The 24800-nt window shown below is 42.4% G+C and overlaps 2 protein-coding genes across 7 annotated transcripts in view; both read left to right on the plus strand.

Annotated features, from left to right (window-relative positions):
- The window catches only part of LOC105068968 (tumor necrosis factor receptor superfamily member 10A), a 37439-nt gene extending 33586 nt beyond the window's left edge, over window positions 1-3853 (plus strand). For 3 of the 5 annotated variants that reach the window (XM_074355628.1, XM_045516653.2, XM_045516654.2), the window contains one exon: window positions 351-3852. In XM_074355628.1, coding sequence (XP_074211729.1) covers window positions 351-670 — 320 coding nt within the window. In that variant the 3' untranslated portion in view covers window positions 671-3852. Of the gene's footprint in view, window positions 1-350 lie in introns of all 5 variants that reach the window. The other 2 variants (XM_045516655.2, XM_010954972.3) reach the window with 1 other exon arrangement.
- Window positions 3854-15184: 11331 nt separating this feature from the next.
- Window positions 15185-24800, plus strand: part of LOC141575679 (tumor necrosis factor receptor superfamily member 10B-like) — a 34967-nt gene continuing 25351 nt past the window's right edge. The window contains exon 1 of one of the 2 annotated variants that reach the window (XM_074355534.1): window positions 15185-15542. In XM_074355534.1, coding sequence (XP_074211635.1) covers window positions 15339-15542 — 204 coding nt within the window. In that variant the 5' untranslated portion in view covers window positions 15185-15338. The remainder of the gene's footprint in view (window positions 15543-24800) is intronic. The other variant, XM_074355535.1, reaches the window with a different exon arrangement.

Genomic DNA, 24800 nt, shown 5'->3' on the forward strand with positions numbered 1-24800 from the left:
GTCTGTTGCACCACAGTCTGGTCTGTGGCACCCTCTGTCTCCTACATATCCTGCCTTCTCCCTCCATGACATCCGTCCCCCTTCCCAGCAGGGCCCTCATCCCTCCCTTAGGGCAGGATTCTCTGGTGACCTTGACTCCCTGCAGTGCCTTGGGTACAGGTGAGGCCCCTGCAGTGTGGCCTGATTCTCTGCTGATGGGAAGCAGGTCAGGGACACAGAGCAGCATGTTCACCAGCAGGGGGAGCTCCTCGGGTCCCAGCCTGGGGTCTAGGCCTCATGGAGCATTTTCGGCCCTTTCTGAAGCCCGTCCCAGCTCACCTGACTGTCTCTGTGACTTTCCCCCAACCTAGGCCTGAGGATGTTCTTCGATTACTTTGCAACCGTCGTGCCCTATGATTCCTGGGATGCGCTCATGAGGCAGATGGGCCTGACACAAAATGAGATCCTTATGGCCAGAGACAAAGCCTGGGCCCCGCGGGATGCCTTGTATGAAATGCTGGAGGCCTGGCTCAGCAGCAAGGGGCGGGAAGCCTCCATCAACACCCTGCTGGATGCCTTGGAAACACTAGGGGCAAGATGTGCAAAGGAGACAATTCAGGACCACCTGGTGGGCTCGGGAAAGTATGTCTATAAAAAAGGTGAAGCAGGCTCTGCTGTGTCCTCAGTTTGAGAACCTCACTCTTTCCATCCAGGGCACTTTTTAAAGTGCCTCCTGGACTTGCACTTTTTATTTGTATTTGTTATTTTGTAGCATGCATGTATGTTGGAATGTGTGCATTTAATGATAGGTAATTTGTAATACTGTTTATCTTTCTAACTTTATACTTTATATGAATGTTTTTGTATCTATTTATACAGGTACAGGAAAACTTTTTTGCAATACCCTGTCTGGGTTGTTTACATGGGTTATCTGGTTGTGAGCTGGCACTTAAAAACTATTTGAAATGCGAAAAGAAAGAAGGAAAGAAGTCCACTGCTGGAGCACTGGCAAAGGCAGTTTGGCCACTTTCGGGTGCCTGGTCGCTTCTAGAGTGCCCACCATTTCCAACTGATAATTTTACAGGCGTGGGATTGTTTACATTATTTATTGCTAAATGTTTACTTGTGAATAAAGAGTGAGGAGAAGTGGCATCCACATGCAGCCCTGTGTCTGGCTGTCCGTGAACTGGCCTATCACACGTGGGCCTCCTCTGCTCATCTATGGCCTTGGGTGGGGAGGGCGGGACGTGGGTTAGATGTGAGGTGCCCAATAGATTCTATGCCATGTACCATTTCTGGTCTTGTTAGTGAACCTTCGGTTCCATCTGGGCTCGGGGGAGAGAGGACAGGGACCTGCTCCCAGTGTCTGCCCTGGTCGCAGGGAGAAGAGCGGATCTTGATCATGAACTGAGTTCAGTGTTGGCTGACTCAGCCCTACATGGGCCCTCTTGCTTCTGGAGGTGTGTGAATGTGAGCCCAGAACTGCTCTTTTGGGTCTGAATTGGCTATTTAAGGATCTCAGCCCCTCTGTAAGCTGTGGCCTTCTGCAGAAAAGACTCAAACAGAAATCCCAACTCCTATATACTGTGAGGATTGGCCTAAAATGGCTCATATATTAGTGTTTGTCCTTTTATTGATTTTTATAAAACCCTTCTTCCGCTAAACACTTCTCCATAGTGTTCCAGCTATTTTAAGATAATTTCATGGTGGAAGCAATTCTCAGGGGTTTTTTTGGTCTTTTCCGTCTCAAGGCTTTGTGTGCTGCCTTCTCTAAGACTGGTGTGGCTGGTGTGGTCAAAACTGGAATTGGCTGGAATGTAGGCACATTCAGGTTATGGTGTCTGGAGTCCACTGGAGTTTTTAGGAAGGGTCGACTCCTGTGGCCTTGCTGCTACTTCTCCCTCCCCTGTCCTTCCAGACATCTGGCCCTGTCTACCCTCCCCTTCCTGAAGTCAGATGTTTCCTGCCTTTGCTGCTCCTTCTGTGCAGGACACTTCTGGCTTCTTCTTCAGAGGGAGATGTAAATGAAATCTTGCCAATCACATTTCAGCTCACTTGTCCCTTTCTTGGAGGACGTCCTTGAGTACCCATAGAAAGTATTAGTCTTGACAGTGTTTGTCAAGTTTATTCATTTCTTGTTTATTGAGTCTTTTACCAATAAGAACCTTAGGGAATCATGAAATTGCCTACTGTATTGCTTTGTACCCAGTGCAAATTGATACTTTGAAAGTTTCATTTAAAGATTAGGTGTCTGATCATGTCTCTCCTCAGTGGGGAGACCCTTTCTTTGAAGATTTTGTTCGAATTATTAAACAATACAGGAGAGGCCATTAGGGCCAACAGGCCCATGAAAAAATGCTCAATATCACTAATTATCAGAGAAATGCAAATGGAAACTACAATGAGGTATTACCTCACACCAGTCACAATGGCCATTATTCGAAAGTTCACAAACAATAAATGCTGGAGAAGGTGTGGAAAATAGGGAACCCTCCTACACTGCTGGTGGGAATGTAGTTTGGTGTAGCCACTATGGAAAACATAGTGAGAGTCCTCAAAAAACTAAAAGTAGACTTACCATATAATCCAGCAATCCCAATTCTGGGTATATATCCAGAGGGAACTCTTATTCGAAAAGATACATGGGCTCCAATTTTCATAGCAACACTATACACAATAGCTAAGACATGGAAGCAACATAAATGTTGATGACTGGATAAAGAAGCTGTGGTATCTTTATACAATAGAATACTCCACAGACATAAAAAGTGACAAAATTATGCTATTTGTAGCAAATGGATGGCCCTGGAGAATGTCATTCTAAATGAAGTAAGCCAGAAAGAGAAAGAAAAATACCGTATGATATCACTCATATGTGGAATCTAAAAAAACAAAAAGAGAAATGAATTTATTTATATATAAAACAGAAACAGACCCACAGACATAGAATACAGACTTGTAGTTGCAAAGGAGGAGGGGGTGGGAAGGGATAAACAGGGAGTTCGAGATTTGCAGATACTGACTAGTATATATAAAATAGATAAACAAGTTTATACTGCATAACACAGGGAAATATATTCAATATCTTGAAGTAGCTTATGATGAAAAAGAATATGAAAATGAATATATGTATATTCATGTATGATTGAAACACTGTGCTGTACACCAGAAATTGACAAAAATTGTAAACTGACTATACCTTAACTAAAAAAAAAAAAAGGAACAAGCTCCTACATATTATGATTAAGTTACGCCTATTAAAAATTCCCACACTGATTGTGGATTGGTCAGTTTCTTCTTGTAATTCTTTCCAGTTTTACAGATACGAACTATTATTTATCACTAATGAGTAGTTCTTTGTCATTATGTAATCTCATGTTATTTTGACTATATCAACTAAAGTTTTGTTAGTATTTGTAAAAGAAGGAAAAAAGAAAAAAAAGACACTATGAACTCATCTACAAAACAGAAACAGACTCGCAGACATAGTAAACAATCTTATTATGGTCACTGAGGGAAGGGGGTGGGAAGGGATAAATTTGGGAGTTAGAGATTTGTAAATTGTAGCCACTGAATATAAAAACAGATTTAAAAAACCCAAATTTCTGTATAGCACAAGGAACTATATTCAATATCTTGTAATAACTTTTAATGAAAAAGAATATGAAAACGAATATATAAATGTACGTACATGAATGGGACATTGTGCTGTACATCAGAAATTTACACATTAAAACTGACCATACTTCAATTAAAAAAAAAAAAGGCCATTATGTAAAAAATACTCCTGTGTTTATGAATTTGTCACAAAATTAAATACACAGTTTTACATAAAAAGAGGCGTGTGTGTGTGTTTTTCTCCCCCATCCTCCCATTCTCCTCTGGAGCAGCTGAATGACACTGGTGCAGAGGTGGGTGCTCCTGCTGAGTGACCCACTCCCTCCTTCTTCCCTGTATGCCTCAGGCTCAGCCTGCATGGGTGTGTCTCCTGTGCTGACTCTGGATTTCCAGGCACCAGGTTCCTGGGGGACTTGAATTCAGCCCCACCTCCCTCCCTGCCCTCCTCCTGGGAGAGGGACCCCAGCCTGGCCTGGCTCCCCTACAGCTTCCCTGGGTGGTGTCTCTGGGTCGCACCTGGGCCTGCTGGGCTCCTGTGAGGTGCAAGCTGGCTCTGACAGAGCTGTTGGGAAGGGGCGGTGGGTCCCTGAGGGGTGGGGCACTGCTTGCTGGGGTCTTTCTGTGGCCTCCCGCCAGTGGCCTCCTGCACCTTGGGTCACCTTCCCTTTCTCTCCCCTCTGCCCTTTCTGCATCCTCATCAGTGGGCCAGGTGGCTCAGCCCTGCAACCTCATGAAACCCAATTCCCTTCCCCTGGACTTTAGGCCCTGGCTCCCCCACCCACAAAGAGTTCCTGGGAGGCCCGATGGTCCCACCCTCGTCCCCTTCTCTGGAGCCAAGGTACTGAGTGCAGAGCTGCATGCCCCTACTTTGAGGCCCCCTCCTGCCCCTGCGCATTGGCTCCTCAGCCTCACCCTGAAGTCACAGAGACCACAAGCTGCTGTCTTCATCCTCCACAGTCTTCTGGTGCCATCTCCCATCCCCTCTGGATTCTCCTTGCTTTGCTCCTGCTAAACTCACCTGTCTCCCTGAAACCAACACCAGGTGCGGCTCTTTCAGAAGACACATTCTCCAGCTCCATGTCCTTTTTCCTGAACTTTGACCCTTATCCCAATCCTCCAACATCAGCCATCACTGAATCATTCCAAAGTCATTCCCACTTTCCTCCCTCCCTGCTTTCTCTTCATCTGGCTGTCTAATGCAATGCACTAATGTGCTCAGAGTAAAAATCTAGATGATGGGGAAATAATGGGGCTTTAAAAAGTATGTTTCATTTTAATGTTCTACATATAAGTTGTCTAATTTATATATTAATTTAAAATATACAGTGTTCTGCCCTTTTTGTTTAAGAAGCTTCTTTAGTATGAGAAAATTTACTTTCATGTAAATATTTCTCCCAACAAAGCAAATACTTAAAAGAAGCACTATGTAGAAAATGACTATATGTTTTTTTAGATCATGAGATGCATCCATTCCTGAAAGAGGAATTCCAGCCAGATTTCTGAAGAACTAATCATTCAGTGAAGCCATTGCTGCAACCCCACCACCACTGTTGAAATCCTCTCCCTCTCTGGCTGATGCAACTTCCAGGGGATTTAAATGGCTTGTGCCTTTTACTCTACCACTATCTTCATTTTTCTTTATTTTCCCTTTTAGGAATTATACATTTAAGGACTAGAACCTTCAAAAACAACTACATATATGCAGAATATGCAAAGTCACTATCCATGCCTAGGAAAGATTCAGGCTCAGAAAAGTTTGGAGACGACCTTAGTTTACACCTTGGTTTCATTCCCATCACACAGACACCCTATGATAACAATAGCAAAAAGGAACCCCCAGGGGAAGGAGGGAAATCTGGTCTCCAGAGTTACCACATTACAAGATTCAAGTGTCCAATTTTCAACAGAAAACAAAAAAACAAAACAAAACAAAAAAACACAAGGTACACAAAGAAACAACAAAGTATAATCTATTCAAAAGAAAAAAATAAACCAAAGAAACTATCCCTGAGAAACAGCACATATCAGATATACTGGAAAAGTCTTAACACAACTATCCTAAAGATACTTAAGTAGCTAAAAGAAGACATAGTCAAAGTCAAGACAATGATATCTGAACAAAACGGATATATCAATAAGGGAGATAGATCATCACAAAAAGGTACCAAAAAAATTCTGGACCTGAAAAAAAATCAGTGAACTAAAAACATCATGGGAATAATTCAAATGCAGATTTGAGCAGGTAGAAGAATCAGAAAACTCAAGACAGGTCATTTGAAATTATTGAGGCAGAAGACCAGAAAGAAAAAAAAGGAATAAAAGTAAACAGAATCTAAGAAACTCATGGAACATCTTTAAGCTTACCAATATCACATTAGAAGTCTCAGAAAACAAAGAGAGAAAGGGGCTGAGAGATAACTTGAAGAAATAATGGCCAAAAATTCAGCGAATTTGGGGAAAGACGTTGATCTACAGAATTAGGAATCTCAACAAACTCCAAATAGGATAAATCAAAGGAGACACACACTGAGACATGTTGTAGGAAAACTGACAAAAGACAAAGAGATAATATTGAATGCAATAAGAGAGAAGTGACTTGTCATGTGTAAGGAATCCTCAGTACAGTAATCAGCAAATTTCTCAGCAGAACCCTTGGAGGCCAAAAGGTGAGATGTATTTAAAGTCTGAGAGAGGAAAAAAAAAAAAAAAAAACTCTTTGCTGAGAAATTCCACATCTGGCAAAACCGTCCTTTAAAAGTAAGAGGGAAATCAAGACATTCCCTGGAAATCAAAAGTTGAAGGAATTTATTACCACTACAATTTCCCAATAGAAAATCCTAATAGAGTCATTGAAGTTGAAATGAAAGGGTAATAGAGAGTAACTAGAAGCCATCTGAAGCATAAAGATCACTAATTAGAGTAACTACATGGACAAATAGAAAAAACAGAATTATCACAGAATTTAGATTTTTATTTTCTATAGTATTTAAAAGACAAATGCATAAAATTAATTATTAACTTATGTTAATGGGTACATAAGAGATAAAGATGTGATCCGGGATATCATCAGTATAAAGTAAGGAGTGGAGCTACAAAGAATTAGAGTTAATGATAGACTGCAGTTAAATTGGTATCCATTTAAAATAGATTGTTATACTTTTACAATGTTCTACGTAATCCCCACAGTAACCACAAATCAAATACTTGTAGACCATACACAAAGGAATTGAGAAGAGAACCAAAACATCTCACTGCAAAAATTAACTAACACAAAGGAATGTGTTTAAAAGTGCTGGAAGAAAGTGGAATACATTCAGTATTAAAAGTATAAAGCATTCAGAAAACACATAACAAAATGGTAAAGGTAAGTCCTTCCCTATGAATAATTATTTTAAATGTGAGTGTATTAAAGAAGTTCCCAATCGAAAGACATAGGTTATCAGAATGAATTAAAAACAAACAAACACAAAGATCGAATAAATGTTGTCCACAAGAGACTTACTTTAGATCTAAGGACACACAAATGTTGGAAGTGAAACTATGGAAAAAGATATCCCATGAAAACAGTAATCAAAAGACAGCAGGAGTAGCTATACTAATATCAGAAAATAGACCTTAAGTAAAAAATTGTTGCAAGAGACAAAGAAAGACAGTATATTCTGGCAAAAAGGTAAATTCACCCAGAAGATATAAGAAGTAAAAATATAAACATGCACTAAACATCAGAACTCAAAAATATATGAAGCAAACATAGATAGAATTGTCAGGAGAAAAGACAGCTTTACAGTAATAGTAGGAAATTTCAAAACCTCACTTTCAATAATGGATGGGAGAACCAGAATAAAATCAGATAACAAATAAAGGACTTAACACTACAGAACAATTGGATCTAACAGACATATGCAGAAAACTCCATATGCAACAGCAGACTACACATTTTAAGAATTCACATGGAAGATTTTCCAGGTAGAACATATGTTAGCCCACAAAACAAAACCTTGTAAGTTTTAAATGATTGAAATAATAGAAAATGTATTTTCTGATCTCAGTGGATTAAAATCCAAAATTGATAGCAAGAAAACTGGAAAATCCACAAGTATGTGGAAATTAAACTGCATATTCTTAAATAACTAACAAGTAAAAGAATAAAACACAAAAGAAATTAGAGACTATTCTGACAAGTGAAAATTAAAATATAACATACCAAAACTTACAGAATATAGTGAAAACAATACTTAAAGGGGAAAATATAAGTAAATGCTTACATTTTGAAAAAAAAAGAAAGATGTCAAATCTACACTCTGAATTTACACCTTAAGGAGTTACAGCAAAAAGAGCAAACTAAAGCCAAAGCTTGCAGAATAAGAGAAATAAAAAAAAATTACAGTAGAAATAAATAAAAAATAGAGATTAGAAAAGGAATAGAGAAAATCTATGAAAACAAGAGTTGGTTATTCAAAAAAATTAATAAAATTGACAAACAGCTAAATTGACTAAGAGAAAAGAGAGAGGATTCATAAGCAAAATGTCAAATGAGGGTGAAGACATTACTATTTGACAAAAATAAAGAAGATTCTAAAAGAGTAGTAGTATGAACAACTGTATGATAACAAGTTGAATAACCTCAATGAAATGAATAAATTCTAGAAACACAAAACCTATGAAAACTGAATCACGAAGAAATAGAAAATCTCAACACACTCATAGTGAAAAAGGGAATCGAGTCAGTATTTAAAAACCTACCAAGAAAGAAAAGGCCTAGACCAGATGGCTTCACTGGTAAATTCTAACAAACATTAAAAGGAGAATAATTCTTGATCTCTTCCAAAAGTTCAGGTGGAGGGAATACTTCCTAACACATTCTCTGAAGTCAGTACTACTGTGATGCCCAAGTTAGATACTACAAGTAAAGAAAATTGAAGATCTATTATACCTTATGAATACTGATGCAAATATTCTCAACAAAATATTAGCAAACCAAATTCAATATCATATTAAAAGAGCTGTACATATGACCTAGTGGGAGTTGTTCCAGGAATGCAAATATGATTTAACATATGAAAATTAATCAAAATTAACCATTGTTATTAACAGAATGAAGGGGGGGAAATCGTGATCATCACAGTTGATTCAAAGCATTTCACAAAATTCAGCACCCTTTCATGATAGAAGCACTGAACAAAGTACTAATAGAAGGAAACTGCCTTCACATAATAAAGGCTGTATGTGAAAAACTCACAAGCATCATAGTCAATAGCAGAGACTGGAAGCTCTTCCCCTCAGATCAGAAACCAGAAAAAATGCCCACATTTACAACTTTTATTCAACATTGTATTGGAAGTTCTAGCCAGACCAATTTCACAAGAAGAAGGAATAAAAGGTATCCAAATTTGAAAGGAAGAAGTAAAATTATCTTCCTTCAAAGATGATGCGATCTCATATGTGGACAACTTTAAATATTCTCTCCCAAAACTGTTAGAAATAAACAAATTCACCAAAGTTGAAAGCACAAAATCATCGTGCAAAAATCAGTTTCATTTATATTCACTAAGTGTGAACGTTTTGAAAGGAAAACAGTTGTATTTACAGTAACATCAAAAAAAATAAAAGCATTAGGAAGAAACTCAAACTGAACGGTGAACGTCACGTATCCCCCAAACTACAAAACTTTGCTGAAAGAAATTTTAAAAGATACAAATAAATGGGAAGATGTCCCATGTTCATGGATTGGAAGACTTAATATTAGTAAGATTATTACTACTACTCAAAGTGATCTACATATATAATGCAATCACTATGAAAACCACAATGACTTTTTAAAACAAAAATAGTAAAATTCATCTTAAAATTCATATGGAATCCCAAGGGACCCCAAATAACCAAAACACTTAAAAAAAGTAACAAAAATGGAAATCTCACACTTCATGATTTCTAAACTTACTAAAAAAAACCCCAAAACCTATAGTAATCAAAGTAGTGTGGTACTGGTATAAGGACAGGTATACACCAATGGAATAGATACAGTGCCCAGAAATAAACCCTTGCATATGTGGTCAAATGATTTTCAACAAGAATACCAACACCATTTGATGGAAAAGGGTTGTACTTTCAACTAACGGTGTTGGAAAAACTGAGTATCCAGTGGAAAAGAATGAAGATAGAGCCTTACCTTGCACCATATACAAAATTAACTCAAAACGAATCAAGCACCTAAGTGTACAAGCTAAAACTATAAAACTCTTACAAGAAACATAGAAGAAAAGCTTCATGACATTGGATTTGGCCTTGATTTCTTGGATATTATACCACAAGCACAAGGAACAGCAGACTCAAATAGGCAGAAGAAAGAAAGACCTTGAAGGAAGTACTGAGTCCAAGGAACAGAAAAAGAAGAAGAAAGAAAAGTGAACAGAACCTAAAAAACTCATGGCACACCTTTAAGCTGAGTAAGCCCTGAGGTCACCTCCAACTCCTGCTAGTAAAATAGAATGGGAACTCTCAGAAAGAGAAAGGAGAGAGGAAAGAGAAGACATATTTAAATAATGGCTCCAAATGCAATACATTTAATAAAAGATATGAATATAAACATCCAAGAAGCCCAAGCAGGATAAACCTTCAGAGACCCACACCAAGAAACATTACGGTCATAACTATTGAAGGCTAAAGACAAAGAAAGAATTTTGAAGGCAGCAAGAAAAAAAGTGATTTGTCACATGCAAGGGATCCATAATAAGATTATCAGCTGATTCCTTAGAAGAACTCTTGAAGTCGGAAGGAACTGGGATGTATAAAGTGGAGTGGTCAGCAGGGGACCCAGTGTCCACACCTTGGGGCTGTTCACCTGCCTGCCTGCCTCTCCACAGAACGGTTGAGTGACCTGCAGCAAGTCCCCATCCTATCGGTGTCTCACATTGCTCATTAGACAACGATAATCAGAGCTCCTACCCAGCAAGGTTGTTGGGAGACTTCAGTGTGAGTACGTGTACCTAAAGAGCATGGCCCATGGTAAGAACTGTATTTCAGCACCAGCTCTTTTTAGTGTAATCATTATTCACAAAGCTGACTAATCAAAAACCACATCCTCCGATAGCAGTACCATACCCCACTGCCTCACCTCTGTCACCTCTGTCAGAAGCTGCAGAGGAGTCACATCACAGCCTGGAGGTTGGGTGAGGTGAGGAGGATGGGATCTCAGGGGGTTTTTTTTGTTTGTTTGTTTTTTCAGTTATTTAGGTTCTTGGTCTCATTTCCTTCACCAGACTGTGAGCTCCCAGGAGCAGCAGAAACACAAGGTCATTTGTTTCCCTCTCCTGGGACACAGACTCTCCCAGAGTGAAGGGCTCATCAACTACTTGGTGGGTGAATGACAGCACCCTCCCCAGGACACCGAGGAGGGGAGCTTAGGGTTGTCGTCAGCGTCCTGCCTAGGGACAGTTTCCAGGCTTCAGCTCAGGGAGGGACCAGAGGGAGCCCTGTGGCCTCCATTGAGGGGACAGAGAGGAGTTTCAGGAGGCTGAATGCAGGGCAGAGAACTGGAGAAGAAAAGCTGCCCAGAGAGGGCTCTGGACACGTGCAGAGGGGCCCATCCAGTGACTGGGTGAGTGCTGATCTGTGCATGGGAGGGACTCACCCCAGGCTGAGAAGAGAACATGGGAAATGAGCAGGCTGGATGAGGATGGAGGCTCGGCCAGGGCTGGGAACTATTCATGCTTCCATTAACCATAGTGGACAGACTGCAAAATAGAGGTGTGATGACTAATTATCTAGACAAGTATCAGAGGTTAACTATTAACTAACCTTTAATACTTAACTAAACTCCAATGACTTAATAATGAAATTATTCCAATTTAACACTGATATTGTCTCTATATTTTATTTTTAAAAATTGTCATTTCTATTTTCTCCCTCTCCCTCTCAGCTCCTCTCTACAGACCTTAGAATCAGCCCACTTTTCCTCTGTGAGCTGCAATTTCTAATCTGTAAACTATAATTCTCTCTCTCACCTCCCCTCAGTGTCCCAGGTGGCTATCTGAAGTGTTAGCTCACGGGGGCTTTAGATACAATGGAGAGCCTTTCTCCCTTCCCCCACTTCTCACACATACCTGAAATGGAAGGAGATGTTATTCCAAGGCCAAACTACATCTTCTATTATAAAGAAGGTCAGGCCAAAAATATCAGAAACGTATTCCTTTTGAATCTCAACTTCTCTATATAAAACACAAGTGAAAAGCCATCCCTGTCTCACTGGGTAGTTAGGAAAATTACATTGAAATACCAAATGAATTCTCTCTCATTTTTACAAATAAAAGATATATATTTGCATAATTTTAACATTTAAGGACGCAGTAGTTGTCCCCACTGATCCCCACCACCAACTGCCCAAAATGTATGGTATCTGAGGATTAGATAGAAAAGAAGCTTAGTAGCATTGGGACGGTTATATTTTCATCTTGGTTCTTTTTCCTCAGGATTGCTTTGGCAATTCTGGGGCTTTTGTGGTTCCATATAAATTTTAGGATTATTTGTTTTAGTTCTGTGAAAAATGTCAGGGATAATTTGATAAGGATTGCGTTAAATCTGTAGATTGCTTTTGGTTGCATGGCCCTTTTAACAACAGTAATTCTGCCAATCCAACAGCATGGGGTCTCTTTCCATTTCTTTAAATCAGTTTCCTATGTCTCAGCATACAGATTGTGCGTCTCCTTGGTTAGGTTTTGCATATATTAAACATAAACAGCCTAAAAGAGGAACCAGAGGAAGCAAGCGGATTGGAGAATAAGACACCAACAGGAAATTGAAGATTCGGACTTGTTCATGAATGAGCTAGCCTCTGTCTCCCATTTGCCTCACCCAGCATCTGGCTTCAACAAGAATCTCAATAATTAGAAGTAACAGCCATTTGGGAAGCTAAAATAGTTGAAAGATCTACACTCATTGAGCAAACTCTGCATTACACAGCATATTTAAGACACAATGTGGAAAATAAAGAGACCCCTGAAGTAAAAAATAAGGGAGAGGAATAAGAAAGTTATTATATTGATGAAATTTTTAATCAGAACATAGGCAGTCTGCAACAGGAAAATAAAACAGAAGATAACACATGTTTGTGTCAAGTGACTAGGAGAGATAATAGCTACTACATTTCCAAGAACGGAGAAATCTTTTGGATGAGGCAGAATAAAGTGTGAACGTTAAGGATGCTAGAGAAGTTAAAGCAGGATACTCCCGTCAAGAACAAGGTATAAACGTACAGTTATAAAATAAATAAGTCCTGGGGATGTCATGCATAGCACGGTGACTATGATTAATAAAGCTGTGCTGTATATCTGAAGGTTGCTAACATAGCATGCTATGCAGTGGCCATCAAAACTCCCTCTGGAAACATGGGCACAGCATCCACAGAAGTCTGCTAGAACTCTCGACAGCCTGGGATTCAATCATGCCAGAAGCTACTCCTACTCTAACACCAAAACAAAAAGCACATCTCAAAGATACAACCATGTCCATTTAAATAGGAAGACTGAGGATCAGAGAGACCAAAAATTAGCTCCAGGGAATAAAAACAGGGCAGGTGCACATCACTTCAATGCCTGGATGTAAGGTGCCACAAAAGGAAATTTCATTCAATGGTTTACACCTTTTTTTAGTTTTATTGACAACCCACAGTACGTTGAGATTGGACAAGTAGTGGCATTTCTAGCATGTTTTCTGAATCCTTTACTACAAAAGTGCATTTTCAACCACTCTTTTCCTAAATCCTGAGTCATCTTTGCCATTTTTCCTTGACTGCACCTATTCAGGTAGTATCGTCTCCCTTCACTTGTCTGTGGTTTTTCGGGCTTACTCTCTCTTCTCTATTTCTCTGGGCACACTTCCTCCTTTCCCTGCTGAATTACCGTAGTCTGCCATTTGACAACTGTTTCTCTCCTCCACACGTTGAACCCTGGACACCAGACCCACCCATTTAGTGTGTTTTGATTCCAACAGCTGAGGACCACAGCCAGACAACCACCAACCCTGCTCTGAACCAGGCTCCCTCTTGTAGATTTTCCCTTTCAATGGAGTAGGGTTTCATAATAAGGGCTCTTTTATCTCTCTTTTTATTTTGTATCATCAAGTCTGAAATGTACTGTAACAGATTTTCCACAGAGTTTTTTAACAAAGTATTTGTACTTGCATTATGTCATGAAATGTTTGCCCCCTATAGGATATAGAGCCCAGCACCACCTTCACAGCTGGTCACAGCTGGCCTTTCCCTCCCAGTGCCAAGTGACAGATTCCTTTCACTGAAGCTGGCTATGCCCCACTGTCATCCCCGGCATGAGGAAGAGGGGAGCAACGTGGGCTCGGGCACAGCACTATGGAGTCTTTGGCAACAGCCTACAGATACGAGAAGCCAGATAGACATTCCAGGATGAGACAGAGAGTAGAGGAAGATGTGGCGAACTGGAGGAGTGGGCAGGGGTTTGGTAACTACTTGGTCCTGGCAAACTACAGAGATGGGTGACCTGGACATACGTCTCTGAGCCTGGTGACCCAAAGTACAGCATTGCCCAATGTGAATGGTGTCCCTGGATTGTGAAATCAGGGTCCTATTATCGTCAAAGGAAATTCAGAGAATCATGAAGATAACATAGGCCCCACACAGAGCTGGAGGTATAGAGAGAGCTGGAAGGCCCTCCTGACCCACGTGGGGAACCCCCTCTTGGCTCATTTGTTTTTATGTGCCAGTTAGTCTCCAGCAGTTCTATTTCCCAAGGGCTTTAAAGAAACTATAGGGAAGAAAAATCCTAAAGAAAGTCTGAAATGGCTTCCTTGAGCTTTCCTGACTGCAGGAGCAGTAGTGTTGAGACTAGACAGCATGAAAGTGTGAGTGTGAAAGACAGATGATTCTTTTCAGCCAGAAATCTGGAATTACCAAAACACACAAGGCGGTGATGGGGGAAGTCGGAAGGCTACAGGTGACCCGAATTCAGACCCACGGATCAGATCACTGATCTGTGACCTTCATTCCCTCCACTCACTCATGTATTAAGCATCTGCTCCAGCCAGGCATCCTGCTACTGAGATGCTAAGCTCAAGCACCCTGAAGCCATAGGCTAGGTGCAGTAAGACATGCCAAGTGGGTCGATGAGACCCTCGAGGGGAGGAGGAAGGAGCAGAGTGAGCAGAAGACCAAAATCTGAGCAGGGTAGTTCAGAGTTTATAAACATGAGGGGCTTGCTTTGGCTCTGGAAAGAGAACAGGATCAGGACAGGTCCTGGCTGGGGACTCCACCTCACGACCGGTAACAGCAGAGGGCACAGCTTCTGGTAGATGCTGACTTCCCCCTGGCTCCCCAACTCCTCACCGCCATCTTCTGTGCCTGTCTGGCATGGACAGGATCCAGAAACAAACTAGGTGCCCAGAGTAGCCGCTGCCTGAGCCCGTTAGTTCTACCTCTGGCCCCCCACCTGCAGGAGGTGCACCTAGAAGACAGCTGGCTCCCATTCAGAGCCTCTCTGTGACTAAGTCACGTGTTTCCAAGAACCGGTGAGCACATTTGCGTATTGGCTCCCGTTCTTCACCCCGCCCTGTGAGTCACCAAGAGTACAAAAGTCAGGACGGCCCAGCTTCCCAAGAGTAGAGACAGAGACAGAGACAGAGACAGAGACAGACAGAGACAGAGAGATTGAGCCTCCGGTCACCCTACAGGCGGTAGGGACGATCCAGTGCCCCACGAAAGACACTGCCGATTCCTTATGGCGCTGCGGGCTGTAACCCCGCGGCGGCCGGGACAGCCAGAGCTCCCTGACCGCGCCGGGGAGCAGGGACACAGCGCATCCGCCGCCTTGAGCGCCCGGGTGGGGCGCGCCCCCGGCTCCAGGCTTCGCCTCCGGGGCCCCAGGCTTCGCCTCCGGGGCCCCAGGGCTCTCATCTTCGTCGTCTTAGGTATCGTGTTGTCGGTGAGTCCTCGCCGCGGGTCCTACCTTAGCGGAAGGCTCGCCCGGTGGCCGGGTGGGAGAGGGGTGTGGGAGACATGGCGGGGTGCCTGCCCGGGTCACCCGCAGCCAGGCGTGCCTAACTGGACCGACAGAGGGCAGAGCCGGGGGAAGGAGCAGGGTCACGGCCGGGCACGACCGACCCAGGCCCAGAGGGAGAAGAGTCCTTGGCCCCGCTGGCCTCGTGAGCGGTCCCAGAGGTAAATTCCAGGCATGGAGGGATCAGGGTCAAGCTGGAAACTCCCTGGCAAGCTGCCTGGAGCAGCAGAGAGATTGGCTGTTTTTCCTTTCTTTCTTTTTACTGTTTTACACTTACTCCTCAATTCTAAAACATACTCAGGGCAAATCAGTTAAATAGCAGCCCGCTAGGAATCACTTCCCTAGACTGCCCAGTGCCTTCGACACCTTTGGTTGTTTCAGCAGGAGGCAGGTCCCCAATCCTTGTAGACACGTTTCCTGCCAGGCTGCCTGTAAATGACCATTAATCAGGCAGCCGAAAATGGGAGCTGCCCTTTCCTTCCCAAGGAGAGACTGTAGCAAACAGGAAACCCACGGTGATGCACATCCTAAAGACACTGCAAGTGCACTGGCTCCCCTCCTGGGTTTCACAGATTTCTTACATGTTAAAAACAAAAAAAATTAAATGTCAAGCAAACATTCCATGTGTCATGAAGTTTTAAATATTTTCATTTAACAAATTCAAAATTCAGAAAACTAGTAACATATTTATAATCATAAAATGATTACAGAGTTAGTTTTTTTTTTTTTTTTAAATCAGTCTTCACTAGGGGAGACCCATGTTTAAGACTGCTGCATGAATGGCTCACTTTAGCCAGGCTGGTGTGTTTCTGGGTGAGTGTGAGAAAATCCACACAGACAAGGCCAAAATCTGATCCTGATGGTTTGAGGAGTGTGAGACCTAGGCCTCTGACATCCCAAACTCCCCTTCTCATCCCTTCTCATGCCTTTTTAAACAAATGCATTTACAGCCATGATTACTTTTGTTATATTCTGAGTTAATAACCTATTCCATTCGATGTTTTGGGTCAGTACAAGCAGATTTCTTATCCTTTTTAACGGCATAATATTTTATTGTATGGAGAAAGCAGATGTGGGTGAACCAGTTTATTTCACTCTTGTCGCTCATGAAGATCTTTTTAGACTGTATTCTGTTTTTTTGCTAATTCCAACAGCATTGTAGTATATATCCTTGTGTGTGTCGTACATGCATGTGCATCTATTGGGTAACTCCTTCAAAGGGAAATTGGTGTGTCACTCGATTAGATAAATTTATACTTTAGAGAACAACAATATGTCATCCAAAAGAAGGCTGGACATTTTAACTCACACCAAGAATGTATAAGTGTGCCTGTTTCCCTACACCTTTGCTACACTGAACTTGAATCCTTTGCTAGCCTAAGAAGTCAGAATGGGGCACCATACTGCTGTGGTGTTGATTCCTCGGTGCCAGTAGAGATTTTCAAGGATTGTTGAGTTTTCTGAGACTGGGAGAGGAGGACAAGGAGAGTCCAGATTAGGCAGCAGGGAGTAGGGGGTAGGGGCTGGAGTCCCAGCTCTGCACTTGAACTGTGTCACCCAGGGCCAGTTAATGCCCCCAGCCCTGACTGTCACAAGATGAGGCCCATGTCCTTAGGCTCTTCAAAGGATGGCATCAAATGAGGCCCAGAGCTGAGCTTGGTCCTCACCCAAGTCCTTGTACTGCACATGTGATGTGGCCCCGTTTCTTTTTTTCTTTCTTTCCTTCCTTCCTTTGTTCCTTCCTTCCTTTCCTTTCTTTCTTATTGAAGTATAGTTGATTTACAATGTTGTGTTAGTTTTCAGTGTATAGTGATTCAGTCATATATACACACACACACACACACGCACACATATTATTTCTCTTTTTCATTATAGGTTATTTATTACAAGATATTGAACACAGTTCCCTGTGCTATACAGTAGGAACTTGTTTGTCTGTTTTATATATATCAGTTTATATCTGCTAATCCCAAACTCCTAATTCAACCCCCCACCCAACCCTGCCTGCCACATGGCCCCATTTCTGTTGTAGGTCTTCCACCCTGGGTTACTCTCTTTTGAAGTGGGAAATCATAAATAAATAAATAAATAAATAAGTAAGTAAGTAAGTAAGTAAGTAAGTAAATAAGTAAATAAGTAAGTGTTTCAGAAGCTCGGTCAGGCTATATGAGTCCTGGGACTGCAGCTGGAGACAGCGGGCCAGCTCTGCTCCTTCTAGCCCTGGGACCCTCTGGGTTTTCACTTCTTTATGTAAAATGAGAGGAGTTTAAAGTCTGCAGGGGCTTGTGGAAATGGTGGAGAGCTGTGTGGGCACTGTGTGAGGCTGTGTGGGAGAACGAACCACATCCTCAGGGCTGGTGCCGGTCACTATGCTACTAGGAGGGCCACCGGGTACATGGTTTCCGCCTACCCCCTCAGTGGCTGCCACCTGCTTGTATTGGCACCATGGTGTCAGCCCGCTGGGGTGGGGCAGGAGCTTCTGAAGAACAGGGTGGACGGCTGTGCTGGAGGGGGCCACGGAGGAACGCAGAGAAACCCAAACCTCAGGTGATGACAGTGATGGCAGTGCAGGGCCTGAGGCCTGGCGCATCCAAATGCCGTCAGCTGTCCTGTCTGGTGAGCACTTTGCACAGTGCAGTGTGAAGCGTGAGCAGGAAAGGTATCCGTTCAGGAGACTGCAGGTGGCTGGTCACCCCAGCCTCTGCTAAGAAGGCCTCTGTCCCTGCCCTTGGACCACTTTCCCTCAGTCAGAGATGGAGAGAAGCGTCACTCCACTTTCTGAGTCAGGGCTGGGGGAGTGGGGACAGTGACATGCACAGAGCATGTGCTGTTCGGCAGCTCAGCCAGAGACCTGACATTTGTTATTCAGTGTAACTTTCCTAACAAACTGGGAGACAGCAATCATTTTTCACCTGTGTTTAATATAGAGAAAATGAGAATCAGAAGGAATATATTTCTGATGTTTTTGGCCTGAACTTCCTGAAAGTAGCAGATGTATTTTGGCCTTGGAATGACATCTGCCATGTCTGTTCAGGTATGTGTGAGAAGTGGGGGAAGGGAGAAAGGCTCTACCTAACACCCCAGTGAGCTAAGGCTTCAGACCATTGCCTGGGACATTAAGGGGAGGTGAGATAATTACAGCTTACAGATGAGAAACTGCAGCTCAGAGAGGAAGTATGTGGGCTTGGTATTAACACAATTTAATAGAAGGGGCGTGAGTAGGGAAGAGAGGGAAATAGGAATGACAGTTTTTAAAAGTAAGATATAGGGACAATTTCAGTATTAAACTTGAAGATTATCAGTGTTTCATCATTGGAAGTTTTTTGTGAAATGGTCGAACGGCTTTGATTGAGTTGACTGTTTCCACCCCCCACCATTTGCTCTCCGCCCCAACATTTCGGCAAGGAAGGGCTGGCAAGGTCCTGGTGAGGGGGAAGGGGCAGGCTCTGGCTCTGGGCTGTGTCTCTGCCCCTCCTTGTCCTGCTTTGGCATCAGTCAGACTCTGTCTCTCCCACCTGCTTCTCTGTGGGTAAGGGAGTGTGACTTCCCTGGCTCCTGTAAGATTTTCCTTCATACTGGTTTTCAGCAACTGGATTATCATTTGTTTTGTGTGGGCTCCTTGATGTTTCTTTCACCTGGGGGTTCTTGAATTTTTTGGACATTTGGCTTTACAGTTTATATCCGACCTAGATTTTTGGCCATTGTTTAATATTTTGTCTGTTCGCACCCCTGAACCTCCAATTACACTTACGTTAGAATGATTGCTATTGGTTCAGAATTAACGGCTTATTTTTTCCATTATGTTTTTCTGTATTTCATTTTGAATCCTTTCTATTGCTTTCTCTTCAAGTTCACTGATTTTCTACATAACCTAATCTGCTGTTAATCCCATCCCATATGAATATTTTCCCTTTTTGTATGTGGATACTGTTGTGCTGTTTGTTTTGCTTGTTTTGTTTTTGTGAAGACTTTATTTATTCTTTTAGAGCCGTTTTAGGGTCATAATAAAACTGAGTGGAAGGTACAGAGATTTCCCATTTATCCCCACCCCCCGCCTCCAGAATGGTGCATGTATTACAATTGGTGAATCTACACTGACACATTCTAATCAGTCACTCAAAGTTCACAGTTTACATTAAGGTTCACTCTTGCCTTTGTACCTTCTGTGAGTTTTGGACAGATGTATACTGTCATGTATCCATCATTATGGTATCACACAGAGTATTTTCACTGCCCTAAAAATCCTGTGAGCTTTGCCTATTCACTCCACCCTGCCCCTCAACCCCTGGCAACCACTGATCTTATTACTGTCCCCACAGTTTTGCCTTTTGCAGAATGTCGTATCATTGGAATCATACAGTATGTAGCCTTTTCCAATTTTTTCACTTAGTGATACACATTGGAGGTTCCTCCGCGTCTTCTCATCACTTGATGACTCATTTCCTTTTAGCACTGCATAATAGTCCATTGTCTGGATGGACCAGTTTATTTATCCACTCACCTAGTGAAGGAAACCTTGGTTGTTCCCAAGGTTCATCAGCTATTTTGAAAAAAGCTGCTATAAGCATGCATGTTCGGGTGTTTTGTGGACATACATTTTCAACTCATTTGGTGAATACCTAGGAGCACAACTGCTGGACTGTATGCTAAGAGTATGTTTCGTTTTGCAAGAAACCACAATAATGTCTTCAGAGTGTCTTCTACCATTTGTATTGCATACCAGCAATGATGGACAATTCCTGTTGTTCCACCTCATCATCAGCATTTGGTATTGCCAATGTCCAGATTTGGGCCATTTTAATGGATGTATCCTCCATCTCATTAGCTTTATACTTTGCATTTCCCTGCTGACATCGGATGCGGATCATCTTTTTGTATGCTTACGGGCCATCTGTATATTTTCTTTGGCGAGGTATCTGTGAAGGTCTTAGGTCCATTTCTTAACAGAAGTCTTTGTTTCTTTTAGTTGAGTTTTAAAAGTACTTTCTGTATTTTGGAAAACAGTCCTTGTTAGATGTATCTTTTGCAAATATTTTCTCCTAGTCTATGACTTGTCTTATCATTGTCTTCATGTTGTCTTTTTCAGAGCAGACTCTTAAATTTTAATAAAATCCAGCTTATCAGTTATTCAAGGTTCATGCCTGTGGTGTTATACCTAGAAAGTCATCACTGGAGCTAACTTAATTTAGGTTTTTTCCTATGTTGTCTTCTAGGAGTTTCACAGTTTTGTGGTTTACACTTAGTTTTGCTAAGTTTAATTTTATTTTGCAAAAGGTGTAAGATCTACATCTAGATTTCTTTTTTTGCAGGTGGATATCTAGTTGTTCCAGTCCTATATGTTGAAAACACCCATCATTTATATCTGTCATTATAGATATGGTATTTTTTAAAAAATCTGTATAAGTCCATTTAGGTATGGGTTTCTTTTTTTTTTTTCTTTTTTGCAATATCGTCCATGTCTCTCCTGATTGTATTCATTTTTTTCATTTTATGTCCCTGAGTTTACTTGTAAGATTCAAATAGCTGTTTCAGTCTTTGTGTATTAATTCAATTGTCTCTGTGACTTTTTTTCCACAGCTTTCATTAATTGAAACTTTCCTACTTATGACGATGTTTTTCTGCTTTTTTCATGCCTTGTAACTTTTTATTAAGTGAGGGACATTGTGATTTTTTTGCTTTTTAAGTATTCATTTTTGTTGTGTTCTTTTAAAGAAACCTGGCCATTGGTCTGGTCACAATACAGAAAATTGAGTATCAGTTTGATCTTCCAATATTTGCTTCTAACTTGAATGCCTAGGCTACATATTTCTTATTTGGGGACTAAATTCATTAACTACCAAGGATCTAGTAGTTAACGTCTGATAACTAGCCAGCGCCCCTTTTATGTAGTCTGTCCATTATGGCTAATGGGAGCATGAACAGTTCCCAGTCCTGGGCGAGCCTCCATCCTCATCCAGCCGGCTCATTTCCCATGGTCTCTTCTCAGCCTGGGGTGAGTCCCTCCCATGCACAGATCAGCACTCACCCAGTCACTGGATGGGCCCCTCTGCACGTGTCCAGAGCCCTCTCTGGGCAGCTTTTCTTCTCCAGTTCTCTGCCCTGCATTCAGCCTCCTGGAACTCCTCTCTGTCCCCTCAATGGAGGCCACAGGGCTCCCTCTGGTCCCTCCCTGAGCTGAAGCCTGGAAACTTGTCCCTAGGTAGGACGCTGAGGACAACCCTAGGCTCCCCTCCTCGGTGTCCTGGGGAGGGTGCTGTTATTCACCCACCAAGTAGTTGATGAGCCCTTCACTCTGGGAGAGTCTGCGTCCCAGGAGAGGGAAACAAATGACCTTGTGATTCTGCTGCTCCTGGGAGCTCACAGTCTGGTGAAGGAAATGAGACCAAGAACCTAAATAACTGAAAAAACAAACAAACAAAAAAAAAACCCTGAGATCCCATCCCCCTCACCTCACCCAACCTCCGGAGAGGCTATGATGTGACTCCTCTGCAGCTTCTGACAGAGGTGACAGAGGTGAGGCAGTGGGGTATGGTACTGCTATCGGAGGATGTGGTTTTTGATTAGTCAGCTTTGTGAATAATGATTACACTAAAAAGAGCTGGTGCTGAAATACAGTTCTTACCATGGGCCATGCTCTTTAGGTACACGTACTCACACTGAAGTCTCCCAACAACCTTGCTGGGTAGGAGCTCTGATTGTCGTTGTCTGATGAGCAATGTGAGACACCGATAGGGTGGGGACTTGCTGCAGGTCACTTGGCAGGCAGGTGAGCAGCCCCAGGGTGGGGACACTGGGTCCCCTGCTGACCACTCCCCAGGTGAGCATTTGGTCTCTCAGGTCAGGATGGCAGCACAAGGTTACTGCTGGAGGGTTCCTGAGAGGTCATTTAGAGCGATCCCTGATTTCAAGAAGGGTAAATGTGAGGTTAGAGAGAAAGGGAAGTGACTTCCCAGGATTATGCAGCTATTTAGTGCCTGGCCCTGGCTGAGAAGCCTCATGGCTGGTCATTTACTCTCTTTGTTTTTTTACACAGTTAAAAAGGAACCATCAACCTCAGAATCAGATCTCAGGCCACAGGAAGACCCTGAGGACAGATCTGATGCTGATGTCCGAGTTTACCAGATTACAGCTTAATTTAAGAGAACCAAGGCTGTTTTAAGGGTTGATGCTCTAGATGAGATAAAAGAGAAGGCTTGAGTTAATTTTTGATCAGAAAATGCTTTTTAGGCGTTGACTACAAAACAGTCTAATTGTTGTATCACATGTGGGGAAAAAAGCAAGACAAGGGAATTCCCAGCTGATGACTCACTTCCGGGTGGAGCAGGGTCAGTAGAATCCGCACAGGACTAAAGTGAACACACCTCTTCCTTTCTTCTAGTTTACTTCTCTCTTTTGTCATGCTGCTCGAGGGCAGCCAGTTGTCTCCTTCCTCTCACTCTCTCCTTTACACACACACACCACACACACGTGCACACACACACACACAATTCTGTTGACTGACAAAGCCTCAGATCTCGGTAATACCCTGGGTCCCTAAAGCAGTCACGACCTCCCACTAGGAAGGCTCCTCGCCTCCACCAGGTGGTCCCCTCCCCCCATTACTTTGACTTCATTCTTCTCTGTGGCCTTGTCTTTGTGGACTTTTCCCTCCATGTCCACCAGTGTCCCTGCCACCTGTGGCACTGTCACCTCTGCCTCACAGCCCCTCGAGTTTCTTTTCGCCTTGGCAACTTTGGGGGGTCTCTGTATCTCTCTTCCTGTGACCAGAACTATCCTGAAGAATGGAAGGGCCATGTCTTGTCCCTAATGCCTATGGACCCTGCACAGAGCTGCTCAGCAGGCTCCAGACGTGCCTCCTCGAACACGTGGGTCGTGTGGGTTCTAAGACGCTGCACTAACACTGTGATGTCCTCGTCGTGTTCTAGAGGGTCTTTATGCGGGGGTTGGGAAATATGACCCTCAGACGGGGTACAGAACAGAAATAACTGAATGTCATTCTGAGGGATGGCAGGTCCATAGGCTCGGGGAACCAGGAGTCCAGTTTTTACTGGGTGGGTGGTGGTCAAAAAAGCACTTTTAAAGATAATTGTTGATAAAGATAAAATTGTTTGCCCAGTGGATAGTGGACTAGGTGCGTGAACTCAGACTTGGCCTGAGCGGTGTTTGGCCTGTGTCCTCACGGTTAGGTTGTAACAGCGCGCGAGAGGAAACTGAAGGCCCATGTGGATCTGAGGGAGGTGATCACAGTACCACTGCAGGTGATGACATGAGTCTGGTAAGAGAGAGAAAGGGATTGTAGGTTTCCTCCCCTGAGAGCCAGCAGAGGTCATTAACAAAATCAGAGAGTAAATGGAAAGAAAAGGGCTTAGAATTAGGAACAGGAGTGTGGTTTCGGCAGCAGTGTTAATACTTTGTCGGCAGACCTGCACCACACAACAAGCTAGATGAAGATTTCAGGATGAATAAAAGTGTAATCATGTGGAAACATGGATGTTAAGGAAGAAGAAAGATCATCAGAAACATTTTTTTTTTAATTGGCCAAATGTAAAGGATGATTTCCCCTTAATTTCCTGAAGCTATACACTCAAAAATTACAACACTGTGGGCTTTTTATAAAGTACACTCATCTAATGCCTAGGACAACTATAGCAATAAGAATGGCAGGGCGGTGATGAACGGATTTATACTATTGCATGTCTCTAACATTTTCTGTTAAAGTACACTCTTAATTCAGCAGCACAACTCAGAAATGAAAAAGAACAAAGTATGAGGCACATGATAATATGGGTGCATTTCCAAATAATTATCCTCAGTGAAAGAAGACAGAAGAGTATGTGGTATCTGATTCTACTTATATGAAATTCTAGAAAATGCAAACTAACCCCTAGGGCAGAAAGCAGATCAGTTGTTGGCTGGGGCCAGAACGGTCACGGCAGGTGGAGAGGCGAGCTCAGGAGCAAAAGGAAACCATTCAATGATGTGGTCATTATCTTGATTGGGGTGAAATTTCCACAGATGAATACATATGTCAGATGTTATAAAATTTTACTCCTCAAGCATGTGTAGTTTATTGTAAGCCAATTATACCTTAATAAATCAATTTTTAAAAACTTCAAATAGACTGTAAACAGTTAAAAGTATATAATGTACTCCCCATAGGAACTGCTAAAGAAATAATGCAAA

Source organism: Camelus bactrianus, chromosome 31, assembly GCF_048773025.1.
Source record: "Camelus bactrianus isolate YW-2024 breed Bactrian camel chromosome 31, ASM4877302v1, whole genome shotgun sequence".
In the NCBI taxonomy this organism is placed as follows: Eukaryota; Metazoa; Chordata; class Mammalia; order Artiodactyla; family Camelidae; genus Camelus; species Camelus bactrianus.